The 22,749-nt window shown below is 41.8% G+C and overlaps 1 protein-coding gene across 2 annotated transcripts in view; it reads right to left on the minus strand.

The window, feature by feature from the left end:
* smad2 (SMAD family member 2) overlaps positions 1-22,749 on the minus strand; it is a 118,847-nt gene that overhangs the window by 5,434 nt on the left and 90,664 nt on the right. For both annotated transcript variants that reach the window (XM_043717159.1, XM_043717223.1), the window contains 2 exons: positions 2,299-2,436; positions 445-589 (listed from right to left, as the gene is read on the minus strand). In XM_043717159.1, the coding sequence (XP_043573094.1) occupies positions 445-589; positions 2,299-2,436 (283 nt within the window). The remainder of the gene's footprint in view (positions 1-444; positions 590-2,298; positions 2,437-22,749) is intronic.

Here is a 22,749-nt window from a genome sequence, read left to right on the forward strand (position 1 = left end):
GGCCAGATCTGTTGCATGGTATACACTGTCAGATCTCCTTATCCAGGATCAACCCAGATATATTTAATATGGTTCAACAAGTTTGCCTGATGATTCTCGTGATCAAAAATAATCATGTGCTCCCAACTTTGCATTGTGCTGTGGATCCAGGGATATCAATGAGTGCAGTCTCAAGATACAAAGTTTTATGGGACCCAGGTAATCATAAATGGTTTCATAATACTAGCTGGTTAAAGGGTTGTGAAGTCACAGCTATTGCGCAAGTGAGTTTTGGAAAAAATTGAATATTTAAGACTCCTGATCAATGTCACTGTTAGTAAAATATAATAATTCATTTCACCAAGTTAGATGCAATAGCTCAGAATTACTGTTCAGCAGTGAATATCCCCCATCACATTGAGAAAGCAGGAAACAAAAGCTACATAAGTGTCACTAATTTCTTACCTGTATTCAGCACCCCAACCTTTCACAAAACTCATCCTAATTGTGCACATTCTCGTTAACTGGTAAACAGCTTCAAAGCCTTGGTTTACAGACTGAGCTAGAAGCGCTGCAAACTCCTGGTTGTTGAATATCTTTAGGTTACAACCTGAGAAACAGAATTATAAAATAACAAATTACAATATACTTGGCACTCAGTAAATTTAGAGATAAATTTAAAGAGCAAGTAGCATTCACAGAGCATCTCTAATTATTACTTAATATAGTTCTGATGGTGCATACAAATCAAAGACAGGACATGGGTATTTTCAAATGTCAAAAACACTTGTATAGCTCTATTCAATATAATTCATGATCATTTATTTATAAAGAGGATGAAAACTGTATCCCACCATAGGAGAAATTTGAATTTGATAAAAATCTGAAATATAAATAAATCCAGCCTACTGGAAACCATATAATTACAGTCAAATATCAAAAACCCCACATGTCTACTATTGCCCTTTAAGGAAGAAAACTGCCAGTCTTTCCTGGTTTGGCCTACATGAGACCTCAGGCCAATAGCAGGCTGTAATGAGTGGGATGCCTTTGGTTCTTGGGTCCAACTATTTATAATCCATATTAATGACATGAATGCTGGCATAGAAGGTATGACAGACAAATTTGCAGAGGACACTATAATATGTGGGTAAGTAAGTTACAATGAAAAAATTTCCATCTGGATAGGTTGGGTGAATGGGCTAAGATTTAGCATGTGGAGTTTAATGTGGATTAGTATGAGGTTATCCATTTTGATTGACAGAAAAGGAAGACAATTTACTACCTAAATGGAGAGAACTTAAGAATACATTGATGCAGAGGGATCTGGATGCCCATGGCTGACCTGGATGGCAGAAACTACCATTACATACAGAAGGTAATATGGAAGATAAATTCCATTTTGGCATTTGTTACCCGAGTATAAAAGTAGGGAAAGTGATGCTATAACATTCAAAACATTAGCGAGACCACATGTGAAGTATTGTTTACATTTTGGTCCTTTTGAGGAAGCAGTTTAGAACAGATGCATTACATTGATTTCTTGGCTAGCTTATTTCGGGCGGCACGGTGGCACAGTGGTTAGCACTGCTGCCTCACAGCGCCAGAGACCCGGGTTCAATTCCCGACTCAGGCGACTGACTGTGTGGAGTTTGCACATTCTCCCAGTGTCTGCGTGGGTTTCCTCCGGGTGCTCCGGTTTCCTCCCACAGTCCAAAGATGTGCGGGTCAGGTGAATTGGCCATGCTAAATTGCCCATAGTGTTAGGTTAAAGGGGTAAATGTAGGGGTATGGGTGGGTTTCGCTTCGGCGGGTCGGTGTGGACTTGTTGGGCCGAAGGGCCTGTTTCTACACTGTAAGTAATCTAATCTTATGCTTATATTCTCTAAAGGGGGTAGGTTGTTGGAGGGAGGAGTGGAGAATGCATCTTACACTCATCAGGACAAATGCAAGAATGCCAAATTTCCAAACTAATCACTTGCTGATTATCAAGTTAACTCCAATTGGCAAAACATTGTCATCAAGAAGGCATCAAAAAGCTACAAGACCCCCTCCCCAGTTATTGTTTTTTTCTTCTTAAAAACTGAATTTCTGTAGCTTGGCTAGGTCATCCACACAGCAAACATCTCTCAGCACTGCTGCTTCATGAATAGGTTTTGAATTGTGATTATTAAAGTATTCAAAAGCAGAACTTGAGGTACATAACTATTAGCAAATAATTCATTTTTAAATACATGAGCTGTACGTTTCTTAGACTGACCAGTTTCTTTTGACCAGACAGCAAGAGTTCATGATTTTAGGCACTTAAAGCTTTCTTACCAGGTGGAATTTTGCATACTGTTGCAGGATGCCAGCTGTATCTTTGGTTACAGTTTGGACTTTGAACAAAGATGGCACTGTCACTCAGACACTCTGCAAAAACTTCCCCACCAATGTAATATAACCTTACTCCTCTGCCTGAAAAGGGAAAAAAGGTTATCTGAGGAATGTTTCTCCATTATAAAGATGCGCATTTTCAGCAAAATATTGAGACATGAGCTAATAAGTCAGATATTTGGTTTTTCAAAATAAAGATTACATTGAGGGACTATTTAGAACAGTTAAGATAAACTAATACAGGTAGTTCTCCTATAACACCGTAGTTGCTTTCTGGCAAAACCGTGCTTAATAGAAAATCGCTTAATAGAAATAATGGGGCCTATGGGGAAACAAAAGTGAGGTTAGGGGCAGACTAGCAAAGAAAAGAAGAAATCACTCATGATTGCTCAAAAATCACCCCAAAAATCTAACAAAGTGTAGCACAGCCTGAATGAAAGCTGAAATCATGTTTATTAATGAAATCAAAGTAAATTAACATAGTAAATTTAAAAAAAAAACTGCTCTGTTGGCAGTTGACATCGGTGTAAGCGCAGAACGGCATGAAGACCAGCGCTGACATCGAGCATGCACAGATCAGCGCAGAGACTTCGGCACTGACATCGCACTATTGCTAACGGAGGTGAGCGCTCTCCAAAATAAGTTTCCTAATTCTTCAGCGATAATACAGCCAAATTGCAATGTCTAAACTCACATTATCCCAGAATTGCCTGTAGATGGTATATAGAGTTTAAACCTATACAACTGATTAAGAAACAAAGCATGCAAGCATAAATCAATGGATGCTACTTTACACTTGATCATGTAGAAAAGTCTGAATTATCACAATTATCACAAAGTCCCATGTAAGATTTAATAACAGCATTTTTAAAAATACCAGAAGAGTTCTCGCCAGTGCTCTGGTCAATTAAACAAATTAAATCAACCATATCACATAACTGTTAGTATGACCTTTGCACAAGTCAGCTATCACATCTCTTACATTACTATAAAGCATTTTATGACATCCTGAGGTCACAAAACAATTTCAATTGTGGGAGCAAGTAATTAAATGTTGCCTTAAATAAAGGAAAGAATGATCTAAGGTTTTTTTAAAAAAAAAAGTGCCAACAAATTGTTTTATGTAAGCAGACATTAGTACAGATGTGTAAAATGTTGGTGTTTTGGTGCAACTTAAAAAAGGTGGAAAGAATTGTCTATTGTGACATCCCTACCTCTTGGCCAGAAAAGGAACTTAAACCTGGACTCACCTACCAAAGAAAACAGAGACTGCTGTGTGATATGTTTTACAAAGACATGGCTCACTCCTGCTTCACCCGACTGTGCCTTACAACCAGAGGGCTTCTCAATCTATTGCGCAGCATGTTCAGGCAAGGCAAAGGGTACACTGGTTTGCATCCTGATCAACGCCTTTTAATGCTCACTGTGATGACACTGCAGTTATTGCTTCCACACGTAGAATATCTAACAGTGAAGTGCCATCTCTATTATCTGCCATCCAGACAGCAGTTTACATCCCACCCTGCGTGGAAGTGAACAGTGTAGTTGATGAAATATACATCACCACAAATAACCTTCAGGTGAAATATCCTGATGCCTTGTTCATCATTGCCAGTGACTTTAACCAGGCTAACCTCAAGTGTGCCACCAACATGGCTCCTGTCCCACAAGAGGCACAAACACCCTGGATCATTACCACACAACTAAAAAGGCCGATCGTTCCAACCTCCCTCGTGCATTTTGGCAAATCAGACCATAAGACCATGGATGAACTGGAAGTACACTACCTTCTGGAATCCGGGTCTGAGGCGTTCAAGTCAGGCAACCCTGACCTATACAGAAAATCTAGGTACAGTCTTCACAAAGCTATTAGAAATGCCAAGAGACAATATCAGACTAGAGTCCCAGACTAAATCACACCAACACATGCAGACTGTGGCAAGGCTCACACAATATAAATAGACTACAAAGCAAAGAGAATAGGGCACCTAAGCACCAATGTGGACATGTGTAGAACTGCAGGAGATGGGTGAGGTTCTCTGAAAATTTCTCCTATGTTTGACATCACGACTTGGGAAAGTTAGCGGCGATATCTTGGGGACAGTCCATATCACAGTGGTGGTGTTGGATGTATTAGAAGGTGGATAAATCTCCTAGCCCTGACCAGATATAACCAACGACACTGCAAGAGGAAAGAAATTGCGGGGGGCGCTGGCTGATATTTCTGCATCATTAGCCATGGGCGAGGTTCCAAAAGACTGTAGGGTAGCAAATGTTGTGCCCTTATTCAAAAAGGGCTGCAAAGGAAAGCTGGGTACTGTAGACCAGTAAGCTTAACATCTGAGGTAGCTAAGTTACTTGAGAAGATTGAGGGATAAGATATTCATGCATTTGGAAAGACAGTTTTATTAGAAGTAGCTGAAAATGTGTTGCCGGAAAAGCGCAGCAGGTCAGGCAGCATCCAAGGAACAGGAGAATCGACGTTTGGGCATAAGCCCTTCTTCAGGATTCCTGTTCCTTGGATGCTGCCTGACCTGCTGCGCTTTTCCAGCAACACATTTTCAGCTCTGATCTCCAGCATCTGCAGCCCTCACTTTCTCCTTTTATTAGAAGTAGCCAGCTTGGCTTTGTGAGTGAGAGATCATGCCTCACAAATTTGAGAGAGTTCTTGTTAGAAGTTACCAGGAAGGTTGATGAGGACGGGGTGGTAGACGTAGTCCATGGATTTCAGTTCAGGCCTTTGATAAGCTTCCACATGGTATGCTGCTCTGGAAGGTTAGATCGCATGAAATCCAGGGGGAGCTGGCAAATTGGATACACAATTGGCTTGATTGTAGGAAACAGAGGGTAATAGTAGAAGGATGCTTGTTGGACTGGAGGCCTGTAACTGGTGGAGTGCCTCAGGGGTCAGTGCTGAGCTCATTACTGTTTGTTATCTATATCAAATGATTTGGATGAGAATGTATTAGGCATGATGAGTAAGTTTGCTGATGACACTAAAATAGGCGGTATTGTGGACAGTGAGGAAGGTTATCAGAAATTGCAGCAGGACCTTAGTCAGCTGAGGAAGTTGACCAAGAAATGGCAAATGGAGTTTAATATAGATATGTGTAAGGTGTTGCATTTTGGAAAGTCAAACCAAGGTAGGAGTTTCATGGTGATTGGTTGGGCCTTAAAGACGTATAGTGGAACAGAAGGATTTTGGAATTCAGGTTCACAGTTCTCTGAAAGTAGAGCCACAGGCAGACAGGGCAGTGAAGGAGACTTTTGGCACAGTGGCCTTCATCAGTCAGGGCATCAAGTATAGAAGTTGGGGAGTTATGTTGAGGCTACACAGGATGTTGGGGAAGCCGTACTTGGAGTATTATGTTCAATTTTGGTCATCTTATTATGGGAAGGATATTAAACTGGGAAGACTGCAAAAGAAATTTACAAAAATGTTGTCTGGTCTGGAAGAGGTTGGACAAGCTCTGACTTTTTTTCTTTCGAGCACAGGAGACTGACGGAGGAACCTTGGAGGTATATAAAGATCATGAGAGGCATGAATAGGGTGAATACATTCACTCAGTCTTTACTAGGGTTGGTGAATAGAGGACTCGAGGGTGTCAGTTTAAGGTTAGAGGGGAAAGAATGAAAGGGAATCTGACAGACAACATGTTAACATGACCATACTGGGTCAGATGACAGTACACATTACAGAAAGAGACCAACAGCTTAGTCACATTGTTGTCTTTACACAATCTCTCCCTCAATGTCATTTAGACAAAAAGCTGGCCATCAACCTCAGGAAGTGGTATAGAGGACACACCAGTCTGTATCAACTGTGGAGGTGGAGGTGGTTGAGAGCATTAAGTTCCTTGGAGTAAAGATTAGATTAGATTACAGTGTGGAAACAGGCCCTTCGGCCCAACAAGTCCACACCGACCCGCCGAAGCGCAACCCACCCATACCCCTACATTTACCCCTTACCTAACACTACGGGCAATTTAGCATGGCCAATTCACCTGACCTGCACATCTTTGGATTGTGGGAGGAAACCGGAGCACCCGGAGGAAATCCACGCAGACACGGGGAGAATGTGCAAACTCCACACAGTCAGTCGCCTGAGGCGGGAAATGAACCCGGGTCTCCGGCGCTGTGAGGCAGCAGTGCTAACCACTGTGCCACCCACAAAATACCACTTGGTCCATCCAGTTCAACACTACTATCACAAATGCACACCTTTGCCTCTACTTCCTCAGCAGGCAAAGGAAATTCAGCATGTCCACAATGACTCTTACTAACTTTTATAGATGCATTACCAATCTGGATGTACCATAACTTGGTATGTTCTGCCCAAAACCGGAAGTAGTTATAGAGTGGTGAATGTAGCCCAGTCCATCATGCAAACCAGCCTTCTATCCATTGACTCCACTGATACTTCCTGCTGCCTCAAAAGCAGCCAACATAACCAAAGACCCCTTCCCACACAGGTTATATTCTCTTTCAGCCTCTTCCATTGGGCAGAAAATACAAAAGTTTATCAACACTACCGAAAAGATCTAAGAACAGCTTTTTCCCCCCGCTTATGAACTTTCACATAAAATTGATCTTTGTCTGTACCTTCTCTGTAGCTGTAACATGATATTCAGTATTCTGTCCCATTTCCCTGAAGCACTTACGTAAGGTATGATTTGCCTGGTTAGCACTATATCTCAGTACATGTGACAATAATAAATTAAATCAAATCTTCCCTATGTGTGTCAAAACATGTCAATAAATGGTAGATTAAAATAACAACAATGTGGAAAAAGAGATGTGCATGTTTCATTGCATCATGAAAGTGTTACAGCAGAGGCAGCTATTCAGCCCCGGATAAGGGATTCCAGAGATGGGGTCTTGGGCTTGGAGGTACTGTTACCAAAAATGAAGTAATTAAAACTAAAATTGGGTAAGTTTAGAGGCAGAATTAGCAAAGTACAGATAGTTTACCTTCAGAATCTCAAAATGTCTTTCTTGACTTTGAAAAGAGCTGCGGCAGCAGGGCAATGAAGAATAACGGGGTGGGAGTGGGTTAAGGCAGTTTACTTCGAATGGTCAAAGATGACAAAATGGCATTTTAAATAAAAAAGTGAGGGCTGATGTTGACAAATTTCAAAGATACATGAATAAGCAGAGAATAAAGCAAGATGGACCTCACAGATGCAAAAGGTTTTGAGTTCAGAAAGGCTTGCATTGGCACAGGCTTGGAGGGCCAAAAGGCTTGTTCCTGAGCTGTACGGTTCTTGTTCAGAACACAGCCATTAAGCAACAAGACAGGCCTGATCAAAGATGACAGGCTCAGGTCAGTTATAGAAAAGAACAAGGAGCAGTCATGAGTAAGAATACCTAATTAGCAAGTGTAGACCTCTGGGGAATAGAATGGATCTTGCCCAGGCAAACTGGAAATAAAGACTTCCAGGCAATACTTCAAGTGAACAGACTATCTTTAAACAAGAGTGTGTTTGGTTACACATTCCACCAATAGTATGAGATTTGTGCTCCAAAATATGATGCATACCTAGCTAAGCTATTCCAATACAGCTACTGGTATCTACCCAACAATGTGGAAAATTGTCCAGGTATATCCTGCACATAAAGAGCAGAACAAATTCATGCCAGCTTATTTTCACTCCATCAGTCTACTTTTGATCATTAGTAAGTGACAGAAGATGTTGTCATGCAGTGCTATCAAACAGCACCTACTTAGGAACAACTTGTTCACTTATGCCAGTTGGGTTCCGCCAAGGCCACTCAGCTTCCTGACCCTCATTATAACTTTAGTTCACACATGGATGCAAAAAGTTGAAGTTCTAAATTACAGAAAGGCCAATTTTGATGGTATTAGGTAAGATCTTTCAAAAACTGATTGGGGGGGGGGGGGGGGGGGGGATGTTCGCAGGTAAAGGGACAGCTGGAAAGTGGGAAGCCTTCAGAAATGAGGTCACAAGAGTCCAGAGAGAGTATATTCCTGTCAGGGTGAAAGGAAAGGCTGGTAGGTGTAGGGAATGCTTTATGACTAAAGAAATTGAGGGTTTGGTTAAGAAAAAGAAGGAAGTATATGCCAGCTATAGACAGGATAGGTCGAGTGAATCCTTAGAAGAATATAAAGGAAGTAGGATTATACTGGAGGGAAATCAGGATAGCTTTGGCAAATAGAATTAAGAGGAATCCAAAGGGTTTTTACAAATACATTAAAGGACAAAAAGGTAACTAGGGAGAGAATAGGGCCCCTCAGAGATCAGCATGGCAGCCTTTGTGTACAGCTGCAGGAGATGGGGGAAGATAATAAATGAGTCTTTTGCATCAGTGTTTACTGTGGAGAAGGACATGTAATATATAGAATGTCCGGAAACAGATGGTGGCATCTTGAAAAATGCCCATATTTCAGTGGAGGTGGTGCTGAATGCCTTGAAATGCAAAAAAGTGGATAAATCCCCAGGACCTGATCAGGTGTACCCCAGATCTCTGTGGGAAGCTGGGGAAGTGATTGCTGGGCGTCTTGCTGAGATATTTGTATCTTCGATAGTCACAGGTGAGGTGTCGGAAGACTGGAGGTTGCCAAACTTGGTGCCACTATTTAAGAAAGGTGGTAAGGGCAAGCCAGGGAACTACAGACCTGTGAGCCTGACTGTGGTGGGCAAGTTGTTGGAGGGAATCCTGAGGGACAGGATGTACATGTATTTGGAAAGGCAAGGACTGATTCGGGATAGTCAACATGTCTTTGAGATGTGCTTTCCCACGCACAAAGACTTGATTGAGTTTTTTTGAAGAAGTAACAAACAAGATTGATGAGGGCAGAGCAGTAGATGTGATCTATATGGACTTCAGTAAGGCGTTTGACAAGGTTCCCTATGGGAGATTGGTTAACAAGGTTAGATCTCATGGAAAACAGGGAGAACTAGCCATTTGGATACAGAGCTGGCTCAAAGATAGAAGACAGGGTGGTGGTGGAGGGTTGTTTTTCAAACTGGGCGCCGTGACCAGCGGAGTGCAAGAAGTAACAGTGCTACTACTTTTCATCATTTATATAAATGGCTTGGATGTGAGCATAAGAGGTACAGTTAGTAAGTTTGCAGATGACACCAAAATTGAGGTTTTGTAGCGGACAGCGAAGGTTACCTCAGATTACAACGGATCTTGATCAGATGGGCCAATATGCTGAGAAATAGCAAATAGATAAATGCGAAATGCTGCATTTTTGGGAAAGCAAATTCTAGCTGGACGTATACACTTAATAGTAAGGTCTAGGGAGTGTTGCTAAACAAAGGGTGGAGCGCATGTTCATAGCTCCTTGAAAGTGGAGTCGCAGGTATATAGGATAGTGAAGGCGCCATTTGATATGCTTTTCTTTACTGGTCAGAGTATGGAGTACAGGAGTTGGGAGGTCATGTTGCAGCTGTACAGGACATTGGTTAGGCCACTTTTGGAATACTGCATGCAATTCTGATCTCCTTCCTATCGGAAAGAAGTTGTGAAACTTAAAGGGTTCAGAAAAGATTTACAAGAATGCTGCCAGGTTTGGAGGAGTTGAGCTATAGGGGGAGGTTGAAGAGGCTGGGGCTGTTTTCTCTGGAGCGTCAGAGGCTGATGGGTGACCTTAGAGGTTTATAAAATCATGAGGAGCATGGATAGGATAAATAGACAAAGACTTTTCCCTGGGGTGGGGGAGTCCAGAACTAGAGGGCATAGGTTTAGAGTGAGAGGGGAAAGATATAAAAAAAACCCAAAGGGCAACTTTTTCACACAGAGGGTGGTACGTGTATGGAATGAGCGGCCAGAGGAAGTGGTAGACGCTGGTACAATTACAACATTTAAGAGGCATTTGGATGGGTAAATGAATAGGTAGTGTTTGGAGGGATATGGACCAGGTGCTGGCAGTTGGGACTAGATTGGGTTGGGATATCTGATCGGCATGGACAAGTTGGACCAAAGGGTCTGTTTCCATGCTGTACATCTCTATAACTCTAAGACCTGAATTTCACGTGTGAGGCGAGGGTGACAACCCTTGATATCAAAGCCACATTTGATCAAGTGTAACATCAAGGAACCGAATTGCTGCCACTTGCTCGAATCCTGTCACGGCAGATGGTAGAATATGAATTCAATAAATATCTGAAACCAAGAGTCTAATGATGACCATTAATGCATTTTTAATTGTTGGAAAAACCCATTTGCTTCGCTAATGCCCATTCAGGAAGGAAACAACCATCCTTATCTGGCCTGGCCTAAATGTGACTCCAAACCTACAGCAATGTGGTTGACTTAACTGCCCTCTGGGCATTTAGGGATGGCCAATAAATGCTGCCTAGTCAGCAATGCCCTCATTCTGTGAATGAATCAAGAAAAAACTACAGTGGCAATCAGGTGAAGAATATGCGCTGGTTGGAGTCTATCAGCTTATTGATCACTGATGTTTAACAACATTCACCACTCCTCAAGAATCTGAAACAGTCCATGCTCAAGTGTAACAAGATCTGGGCAATATCCAAGCTTGGCTGATTAGTGGTAAATCAGTTGCACAAATGACAGGTAATGACCATCTCCAATAAGAAACAATCTAACCACCAACTCTTGACATTCAATAGTGTTGCCATCACCGAATCTTGCACTCTCCGTATCCTGAGGGGTTACCATTGTCCAGAAATACCATATAAACAGTGGCTACAAAAGCAGGTCAGAGGCTAGGAATACTGAGGTGAGAAACTCCCCTACGGAGTCCCTAAAGCCTGCCCACCAAACTACAAGGCACAAGACAGGAGTGTGATGGAATACTTGCCACTGGTCTGGATGAGTGCATCTCCAATAATACAAGCAGCTTGACACCAACCAGGACAAAGCACCCTGCTTGATTGGCACCATATCCACAAGCATCCACTCCCTCCACCACCACAGGAGTACTAAGCAAGATAATGAAAATAGCAGCAGCTTGGGCTTGCAAAATGTTGGACTGTGTCAACACGAAATGTGCTTCCACAATTGGACAACGTGTGTTACATGGAGTGTGCTAAGAATTATGCTGACCACCAATTTAGGATCATTAGCTGAGTATGCATTTACCAGAAGCTACATATTTATACACTGGAATCTGCTCTTTGCAGGCAGAAAGCATGAATACACATTGCACCTGTTTCAACACAACAAAACATTTGTTGGTTCTTTTCTCAGGGCAATGCCTTGACCAGTTGGAGTCATCATGCCTTGTTTAAAATTTAACAAAACTTGGCAGTAATTAACTAGTGGGTTCTCTATGGTAATGCCTGTACCAGGAAATATTTACCAACTAATCAGCACCCTGCTCTAAGAGAATAACCAATGGTATATCATTACATTGTTATTTCTTGCAAGTTTTACTGGCAAGGGCAAGATGAAAAACTTTTGACAATCATATCTTTCTCAAAATACTTAAGTTATCTACTACCAAATAACACAAGTTGGGTATATTTGATACATCACCAGGACAGATGAGATAGACAAACATATGGAAGACAGCAAGGTTGAAGTTGCTTAGATTCAGGTCATAACATTCCAATCCTGTTTTGATACAGGGTGGTGCCCAACAACTGGAGATATGCAAATGTTACATACGTGTGGTTTTATAGCAGTTCAGAGACAGTAATTCTTTTGACTGGTGGAAGGTTTACAACAGGATCCAAACTCAGGATGATCATAACTTTGATCTTCCTAACAATATATTAATGGCTTTAGACTTTGATGTGCAGAGCACAACATCACAATTTGTTGATGGTAAAAAACTTCATAAACTAAGAATGGGTTGCTTTAACTTTAAAACGTCAGACAAGTTGGTGGAATGGGTGGGCAAGTGGCAGATGAAATTAAAACGCAGAGAAATGCAAAGAGATTCATACTGGGAGGAAGAAAGGGGAGCAGCAATATAAAACTACAATACTATAAAGGTGATAGCAGCAGAGGGACCAATGGTAAATATGCATAAATCATTACAGATAGCAAGATAGTTAGGAGAGTAGGCCATATTTAAAATGTCAAGGAGCTCACATGCACAATGACATGAAGTTCAAAAACAACAAGTCACAATAAATCTGCTTAAGTTGTTGGTCTGACCACAAATGAAGCTTTGCATCCATTTTCTGAATGCTACACATTTGAATGGATAAGTGCAACTACAATCACAAACAAGGAGAATAACAATTTTTAACAAAAATAAAAATAGATGAAATAGAATATATTGGAGCTCCCAGACAGAAGACACCATACAAATCAAAGACCACAAAATTTATTTTTAATTCTTGCAATTTCTAAGACAGGGTGGTGAGTGGCTTGGACAGAAACTTGTAGATGGTGATGCTCCCATAGATCTGTGCAGCAGTGGGCGGCACGGTGGCACAGTGGTTAGCACTGCTGCCTCACAGCGCCTGAGACCCGGGTTCAATTCCCGCCTCAGGCGACTGACTGTGTGGAGTTTGCACGTTCTCCCAGTGTCTGCGTGGGTTTCCTCCCACAGTCCAAAAGATGTGCAGGGTCAGGTGAATTGGCCATGCTAAATTGCCCGTAGTGTTAGGTAAGGGGTAAATGTAGGGGTATGGGTGGGTTTCGCTTCGGCAGGTCGGTGTGGACTTGTTGGGCCGAAGGGCCTGTTTCTACACTGTAATGTAATGTAATCTAATCTAATCTGTTGCCCTGTTCTAGATGGGAGTGGTAATGGGTTTGGAAAGTGCTCTCAAAGGAGCCTTAGTGAATTTCTTGTACAAGAGCATCTTGTAAATAGTATGCTTAGCTGCAACTGGCAGAGGCAGTGGTTGCAGTAGTTATCAAGTGGACTGCTTTATCCTGAATGGTGTCAAGTTTCTTGAATATTGGAGCTACACTCACCCAGGCAATTTTTTTTTAGGGGAATGTTCGAGTACATTCCTTATGTCTCTTGCAGATGATGGACGGGCTTTGGGGAACCTGCTACAGGATTCCTTGGGTGCAATATACTATTGAAGCCACTGTATTTATATGGCCAGTCCAGTTCCGTTTTTGGACAATGGCAATCCTCCACAAGCACAGTCGCAACACTCCCCTGAGGAAATAAGTTTCATTCTTGCCCATGTGTAATCCATCTAGTTTTTACTGGTTCCACCACCCCTAGAACCAGTTTCAATGACAGAGGAATCTGAAACTCTCTTCCTCACACACTCTCACAACATATGCATCCAATATATCCTGCATTTTCACTCTTACTTGCAAACAGCCCTGATAACACACCTGAGACCACTACGTTGAAGCCCTTTTTTTGAACTTGCTTCCTATGTTGTTATGCTTTTAGGACCTCATCATATTTTCTATCAACTTAGTTTGTATGTGTATCAAAACCACTGATTATTCATCCTCAAACTCGAGAATGTTTTGGAGTGCTAGCAAGACATTCTTGACACTAGCACCCAAGAAGCATCATACTATCCTGCAATCTTGTTTGCAACCACAAGTGTGCCCATTCTCTTTGACTGAAAGCCCTATTAAATGTAGCCTTCCTGCACTTATTCCCCTTCTCACGCTCAGTAGAGCTATACCACAGCATGGCAGATTTGGCTATTAGTAATTTCCTCCTGAATGCTATTCCCCCAAGAATATCCAAAACAACATATCAGCTTTTTGGCCGAATGACAAGAGATCCCTTCACTGTCGGCCTAGTCCTTGCAGTCTGCCTGGTAGTCATTCATTCCCACTGTTTGTAGAATCTTAGACTTTGAAGAGACCATCTGTTTGCACATGGTGCCCACAATACACTCAACCTTGCAGATACTCCTGTGTCCTACATCTGAGACACAGGCTTCCAGAGAATGCAGCTAGAGACACCTCCTGCAAATGGTCTGGTCCCAGACAATGGACCTGACCACCCACATTGAGCAGGAACACACCACCTTCTTGCTTTGTCCCCCGTGCAACCCCTCAGCCCTAGATGATTTACACGTTTTGGACCTCTGTATTAAATGTCCTTACTAACTATAAATCCAAACTAAAGATACTACAAACTAAAGCAGCAATAAAAATATGACCTTACTCATTCAATCAACTGCTTTCTTTTGCCCCACATCACTTTTTGACATGCTTCCCAGACAGTTTCACTATGATGCTGGCTGAAGGACACAATTTCCAGTCATTGTCATTGAAGAAACAGCTGAAAGCAAGCAGGGCTAAGGACACTACACGAGGAACTCCAGCAGAGGTGCCCTAGAGTTGAGGTGACTTAGTTCCAACAACCACAACCATTTTTCTTTGGGCTTTGCACGGCTTCAAACAGTAGAGGAAATTACTAATAGCCAAATCCGCCATGCTCTTGTATAGCTCTACTGAGCGCGACAGCGAGAATAAGTGTAGGAAGGCTGCATTTAATAGAGTTTTCAGTCAAAGAGAATGGGCACACTTGTGGATGCAAACAAGACTGCAGGATGGTATGATGTCTCTTGGGTGCTAGTGTCAAGAACGTCTTGCTAGCACTCCAAAACATTCTCGAGTTTGAGGATGAAAAATCAGTGGTTTTGATACACATACAAACTAATTCTGGGACACCATGAGACCATATACGTTCAAACATGGCCTTTATGTCAAGGGTAGCCACACTCAACTCACTTCGAGTTCAGCTCTTTTCTCCATGTTTGAAATATGGTTGCAATGAGGTCAGGACCAGCGTGGCTCTGGCAGAACCCATATTGAGCATCAGTGAGCAGGTTATTGCTAACCACGTGCTTCTTAATAGCACAGTGGGTGAAACCCTTGCATCAATTTACTGATAGAGAGTAAACTGATGTTGCTGTAACTGATTGGGTTGTATTTGTCCTGGTTTGACTATAAGACATACTTGAATTCATCTTTCACATTGTAGGGTAGATGTCAGCATTGTAGCTGTCTGGAACAGCTTGATTCACAGCACAGCAAGTTCTGGAACACAAGACTTCAATACTATTGGAGTGTTGTCAAGAGTCCACTGCCTTTGTAATATCCGATGCCTTTTACCATTTTTCGAAGTCACATGGCATGAAGAGATTTGGGTGAACACTGGCATCAGTGATACGGAGGACCATTGGAGGAGGCTGAGATGAATCATCTATGTGACATTTCTGACTGAAGATTGTTACAAGTGCTTCAGCTCATCTTTTTCACTGATGTGCTGAGCTGCAGGATGGTGGTATTGTGAAGCCTTCATCCACTGGACTGTTTAATTATCTAGTACCATTCATGATTAGAGGTGACAGGACTGCAGAACTTATATCTGATTCATTGGTTGTGGAATCAGTTAACTCTTTCACTTGCCGCTTATGCTGTTTGGCAAGCAATGCGTCCTGTTTTTATTATTTCATCACCTCATTTTTAGATATGCCTGGTGCAACTCTTGATATTCCCTGCTGCACTTCCCACTGAACCAAGGTGGACTCCCTATTTTGACAGCAACATGTGAAGTGGGAGATATGCCAAGCCACAAAGTTGCAGATTTGTTGGGAATATGATTCAGTTGCTGATAGTCCACAGCATTCTATGGATGCCCAGTCTTGAGTTGCAGACCTATTCATAATCTATTCTACCGAGCAAAGCAAAAGGACTGCATAACACAATGGAGGTTATTCTCAATGCGAAGATGGCATCTTGTCGCCAAAGGACAGCACAATGGCCACTCTTACAGGTTCTATCATGGAAGGATATATCTGTGGCAGGCAAATTGATGAGGCACCCTCTCCAGGGAGGATGACGATTATTGTTGCATGTATTGATATTAGTGTGACAGATGGCTAGATCAGTTCAGACAAGCGACCAAATCACATTCTGTGCAGTCTAGACATCAAGAATTGTTTTTCACCTTTTGATTCCCTGACTATTTGCCACAGTCTAAAAACAGTTCAGTCATCAGTAGTGGTGTTGCTAAGGCACTCTTGGTGGTAGACATTTAAGTCACCCACCCAACATATATTCTGCACGTTTACTTCGTCTAAGTGTTGTTCAATATGGAGGAATACTGATTCATCAGCCAAGGGGCTGGCAGTACATGGTAATTAGTACAAGTCTCTTTGTCCATGTTTGACCTAATGCCATGAGACTTTATGGGATCTGAAATCAATGTTGAGTACTCCTATAGCAACTGCCTGACTGTATATTACAATTCCCGAATCTCTGCTCAGTCTGTCTTTCTAGCAGCACATGACATACCTAACCCAAGGATGGTGATGTAGTTTAAGAGTCTGTGGAGAACAACTATGTTAGGCTTTTGCTCAGCTAGTTTGAGACACAGCTCATCCAATTTTGACACTAGCTCCCAATATGCCTTTGCAGAGTTGACTAATCTGTGTTTGGCAGTTGTTTTTGGTGCCTTTGCAAATGCCAGGTTGTCCATCCGATTGCACTCCTTTTTCCCTCTTTCTCACAGCTGAAGAACCTCAAAGCACTAGCATCCAAGTTCAGTGCACAACAGAGGGGGGAAATGGAATGCCAGTCTTTATTTCAAAAAGGAATGGAGTACTAAAGTAGTGAGGTTTCGCCTAAACTATACAAAGCACCAAATCAGACCATAGCTGGAATTCTGAACAGTTTCAAGGAAACTCTCATGGCATTGGTGGCAGTCCAGAAACATTTCATTTGGCTATTTCCAGGTATGGAAGGAGAGGTTGACTTTTTGGAATAAAGAAAAAGAGGCTGACTTATTGATTTTTGGAGACAGGATAGATGCAAAAAGGTCATTTCCTGTTGTGGGAGAGTCTAGCAGCAGAGGGCACAATCTTAAAAAAAGGATTGCACATTTAAGACAGTAAGAGCTTTTTTTCTTTTCTGTCGGTAGTGATTCTGTGCAACTCCTTTACCAGAGGGAAGCTGAAGTTGGGTCATTAAGCATTTTCAAGGCTGAGACTGAAGATGTACAATCAGTAAGGTGATCAAGGATTATAGGGAAAAGAAAAGACAGCAAAGTAGTGTTGAGGATTCTTAGATCAGCTAGCAAAGTAGAGTTGAGGATTCTTAGATCAGCTATGATCTAATTGAATGGCAGAACAGACTCAAAAGCCTACTTCTGTTCCTACGTCTTGGGTGTTATACAACAGAATGGCTTGCTCAGCTGTTTCAGAAGGCCGTTAAGCAATATTATTGTGGGTCTGCCAGCAGAGTAGTAAGCACAATAAAACGTTACCTACGTTAAAACAAAGTCCTAGACTGGCTATTCAAGATTAGCCTAACTTGTCTTATTGCCATTCAACTACAGTGGCCATACAGAACAGAGTTACAGCACACATCAGCAGAAGCATCGAGGAAGCCGGCATTTGACATCAAGATCTCAAGGATGTACAAAGCCTTGATTATGGCTAAGTCCATAAGTAACTCAAAAACAAAGTTTGTCAACTGGAGAAAAAGAGTAAGTTGATACAAGTGGAAAACTGTAGTGGAAAATTAATATTAAAAGGGTGGGGCATTCCAATATTATGAAACACAGACTGAATATCTTGGAACATTGTTCAAGAGATAGGCATTTTCTACAGAAATGACGAGGAAAATAGCTGGACATCCTGATGTTGAAGCAGCTCTGATAATGTGGTGTATGGCAGTGAATCTCATGTTCAATTCTGCAGTAAAGTGATGGATAGCTAGATCTATTCAGATAGGGGACCAAATCACATTCCATGCAGTAAACATTGAAAGTGAAGCAACAAAGGCAGACGTAACTGACGACTGGTTCCCAGATGATGTTACTCTTTCAACATTTTTAAAACTGCTAAAACAGACTGTACCCATGTATTTTGCTAGGCCATTCCTGGATGTTCAAAGGTGAAACATGTGATGGAAAGTGCAGCAAGGATGAAGGGCTTTTGCCCAAAATGTCGATTTCGAAGCTCCTTAGATGCTGCCTGAACTGCTGTGCTCTTCCAGCACCACTAATCCAGAATGTGGTTTCCAGCATCTGCAGTCATTGTTTTTAGCTCAAAGATGCATATTACAGGAGAAGAAAAAGTACACTGACTGTTTCACAAATCAACTTTAATTGACTGACAAATTGCTATACAGAAAGCAAAAGGGAACTATGGGCTCATGAAGCTCCTCGGTAAGTCAAAAATAAACAAGTCTTGGATACGTAATTTTTATTTTCTCAGAGAACAGATCCCGATGTATGAATGAATGTTGTTCTCAGAATGTAAATGAGCCATGTTAAAAAGGTGCTGTTTGTGTAGTTTTTAGAATATTCAGGATTACTCAACAAATGCTGCATAATTATGCAGTCACATCTAACAGGTTTTGGCTCCAACAAACTTAAATGCAGCTGTTTCACACTGCAATTACACAATAGCAATGAGTACTATTGTTAAAAATAGGATGCTGCCAAGTCCAAAACGGCATGCTATTTACTATGCAATTGAGAAATATTATGCATGAATTTCAGTGTCATAATGACGGCAGTACATAGGTTAGGTGTCTGAGTATTTGACTGATCAAAGTCAATCAAGTTGGTTGGTTGTTACAAGAGACTATAAGTACTATGCTATTCAAAATGATCATGGTTGATCTCAGGTTTCAACTTCACTTTTCCACTTGCTTCCCATATCCCTTTAATTAGGACAAACTAAAAATCTCCATTTCAACCTTAATTACATCAATGATGGAGTATCTGCAACCTTCTTACTAAGCGGTGACAATAATAGATTCCAAAGAGCAGGAAATGTGTCTGGAGATCGCTGATAGCTGCAAGGAAAATAGGGGCGTAATAGTAAGGGATTTTAAATTTTCTAACATCGACTGGGACTTGCCAAAGTGTTAAGGGCTTAGATGGAGAGAAACTCGTTAAGTGCATGCAGGAAGAATTTTTCAACCGTATGTTGATGGTCCTACTAGATAAGGGGCAAAACACAACCTCTTCTTGGGAAATAAAGCAGGGCAAGTGTCAAGTGTTAGTGGTGCAGCACTTTGGGACCAGTGACTATAATTCTGGTAGTTTCAAAATAGCTATGGAAAAGGATAGGTCTGGTCCACAAGTTAAAGTTCTAAATTAGGGCAAGGCCAATTTTGATGGCATTGGACAGAAGCTTTCAAAAGTTGACTGGGAGACACTTTTGCAGGTAAAGGGACATTTGGTAAGTAAATTAATGAGGTTAAAGCTGGCAAGAGTAGGGAACCCTGGATTTCTAGAGTTATTGAGACCCAGGTCAAGAAAAAGCTGCCACATAACACGTATAGGCAGCTTGGATCAAGTGAATTTCTTGAGGAGTACAGAGGGTGTTGGAGTACACTTGAGAAAAATTAGGAGGGCTAAAAAGGGTACATGCGATGGCTTGGGCAGATAAGGTAAAGGAGAATCCAAAGAGATTCTACAAGAACAAGGGCAAAAGAGTAACTAGGAAGAGAATAGGGCTTCTTTTAAAAAAAAAAATCAACAAGGGTCATCCATGCACAGAGCCACAAGAGATGGGTGAAATCCAAAATAAATAGGTTGCATAAGTATTTACCATCAAGACAGGCATGAATGCTAGGAAAAACGAGGAAATAAATAGCCATGTCTTGAAGAGAATCTCAAAATGCATTAAGGTAGATAAATCCCCAAGATCTGATGAGGTGGTGCATCCTTGGACTTTGAGGGAGGCTAGGGAGGCAAGTGCATGGCTCCTAGCAGAGGTATTGGTAAAAATCGACAGTCACAGGGGAAGTGCCCAAATTGGACAGTTGCTAATGCTGCGCCATTATTTAAGAAAGGCTGTAGGGAAATGCCTGAGAACTACAAACTGGTGAGCCTAATGTCTGAGGTGGGCAAATTGTTAGAGGAGATTCAGAGACAGGATCTACAGACATTTGGTGAGGCAATGAATCATTTGGGATAGTCAGCATGGCTTTGTGCATGGGAAATAGCGTCCCATGTATTTGATTGGGGTTTTTTTGAAGGGGTGACCATGAAAGTAGACAAGTGCAGTGCAACAGACGTTGCCTAAATACACTTTAACAAAACCTTGGACAAGGTACCACAGATTATAGATTGTTGAGTACGGTTAAATCTCATAGGATCCAGGGAGAACTAGCCAATTGGATTCAAAATTGTCTTTACATAGAAGACAGAGGTAATAGTAGAATTTTTCAGAATGGAGGTCTGTGACTGGCAGTGTGCCACAGGGATCAGTGTTGAGTCCACAGTTATTTATATAAGTAATTTGGATGAGAATTTAGGAGGTATGGTTAGTATATTTGCTGATGACATCAAGATTGGGTGGTATAGTGGACAGCGAAGGTGGTTATCTAGAAATGCAGTGAGATCTTGATCAACTGGGCCAGTGGGCTGAGGAACAGCAGATGGAGTTTAATTCAGATAAATACAAGGTGTTGTATTTTGGTAGGTCAGACCAGGGCAGGACTTAGAGTCAATGGTACGGTCTTCGGAAGTGCTATAGAACAAAGATAGAGGAGTACAGGGTCATAGCTCCTTAAAGATGGAGTCACAGGTGGACAGGATAATGAATGCAGCTTTCATTAGTTAGAGCATTGAGTGTAGAAGTTAGGATTCAGTGAGGTCTGCAGATGTTGGAGATCAGAGTCGAGAATGTGTTGCTGGAAAAGCACAGGTCAGGCAGCATCAGAGAAGCAGGAAAATCAACCTTTTGGGCCAGAGCCCTTCAACAGGAATCAGTTAAGATGCCTTGTTTGCAGCTGTACAAGATGTTGGTGAGGCCACATTTGGAGTACTGCAGATGCTGGAAAAGTCAGTCAAAAAGGATGGTGCTGGAAAAATACAGGTCAAGCAGCAGCCAAACAGCAGGTCAAGCAGCAGCCAAACAGCAAGAGAGTCGACTTTTTGGGCAAAAGCCCTTCAAGCACTATTAACCGAGGAGTGCAGAAAAGACTTACTGGGATGCTACCTGGACTTGAAAGTTTGAGTTATAAGGAGAGGTTTGATAGGCTGGGACTTTTTTTTTCCCTGGAGCATAGGAGACCAAGAGTAGCCTTATAGAGATCTATAAAATCATGAGAGTCATAGATAAGGTTCATAGCCAACAGCTTTTCCCTATGGTAGGGGAGTCTAAAACTAGAGGTCATAGGTTTAAGAGGTGAGAGGGAAGAGGTATAAAAGAGAGGCAATGTTTTTCCCACAGAAGGTGGTGAGTGATTGGAACAGGCTGCCAGACATAGTGGTGGAAGTACAATTATGTCATTCAAGAAACATTTAGACAATTAATGGATGTGATAGGTCTGGAGAGATATAGACCAAATGCAGGCAAATGGGATTAGTTTAATTTTGAAAACTGGGCAGATGGGCAAGTTGGCCAAAAGGGCCTATTTCCATGTTGTAGACCTCTATGACTGACTTAGAGTGAAATAATTTCTCATTTCAACCCAAGTGATCTGTCTGTGTTTGTACTTTAAAATTCCCTTACATTTATAAACAAAATATCTTAGCATCTGCACTATCACACCCCTTTAAAATAGTTTAATGTTTCAATGAGATTGCCTCTCATTCTAAGCTTCAGAAAATTTAAGTCCAATTTACTAAAGGTAAGGACTGCCTTCGTCAAAAGGGTGTTCTTGAACTATATGGATTTTCATAACAATTGGTGATTCTGGACAAGTCAGCATTTCTGACTACCTTTGTTTTCCAGAGTGGAGTTTAAAATTTCACTAGCCACTGTAGTGGAATTTGAATCAGTGCCCTCAGTATTAGTCAGAGCCTCAAGATTGCTAGGCCAATGGCATTGCACCACAATCTCCTTAGTTTCCCTGTGAGAAAGGGAAACTAGGATCAAGGATAACCCAAAGGCATTTTATGCATATGTGAGAAACATGAGAATGACGAAAACGAGGGTAGGTCCAATCAAGGACAGTAGTGGGAGACTGTGTATTGAGTCGGAAGAGATAGGAGAGGTCTTGAATGAGTACTTTTCTTCAGTATTTACGAATGAGAGGGACCGTATTGTTGAAGAGGAGAGTGTGAAACGGACTGGTAAGCTAGAGGAGATACATGTTAGGAAGGAAGATGTGTTGGGCATTTTGAACAACTTGAGGATAGACAAGTCCCCCGGGCCTGATGGGATATACCCTAGGATTATGTGGGAAGCAAGAGAGGAAATTGCAGTACCGTTGGCAATGATCTTTTCATCTTCACTGTCGATGGGGGTGGTACCAGGGGACTGGAGAGTGCGAATGTTGTGCCCCTGTTCAAAAAAAGGGAATAGGGATAACCCCGGGAATTACAGGCCAGTTAGTCTTACTTCGGTGGTAGGTAAAGTAATGGAAAGGATACTGAGGGATAGGATTTATGAGTATCTGGAAAGACACTGCTTGATTAGGGACAGCCAGCACGGATTTGTGAAGGGTAGGTCTTCCCTTACAAGTCTTATTGAATTCTTTGAGGAGATGACGAAGCATGTGGATGAGGGTAGAGCAGTGGAGGTAGTATACATGGATTTT

Source organism: Chiloscyllium plagiosum, chromosome 1, assembly GCF_004010195.1.
Source record: "Chiloscyllium plagiosum isolate BGI_BamShark_2017 chromosome 1, ASM401019v2, whole genome shotgun sequence".
Lineage (NCBI taxonomy): Eukaryota > Metazoa > Chordata > Chondrichthyes > Orectolobiformes > Hemiscylliidae > Chiloscyllium > Chiloscyllium plagiosum.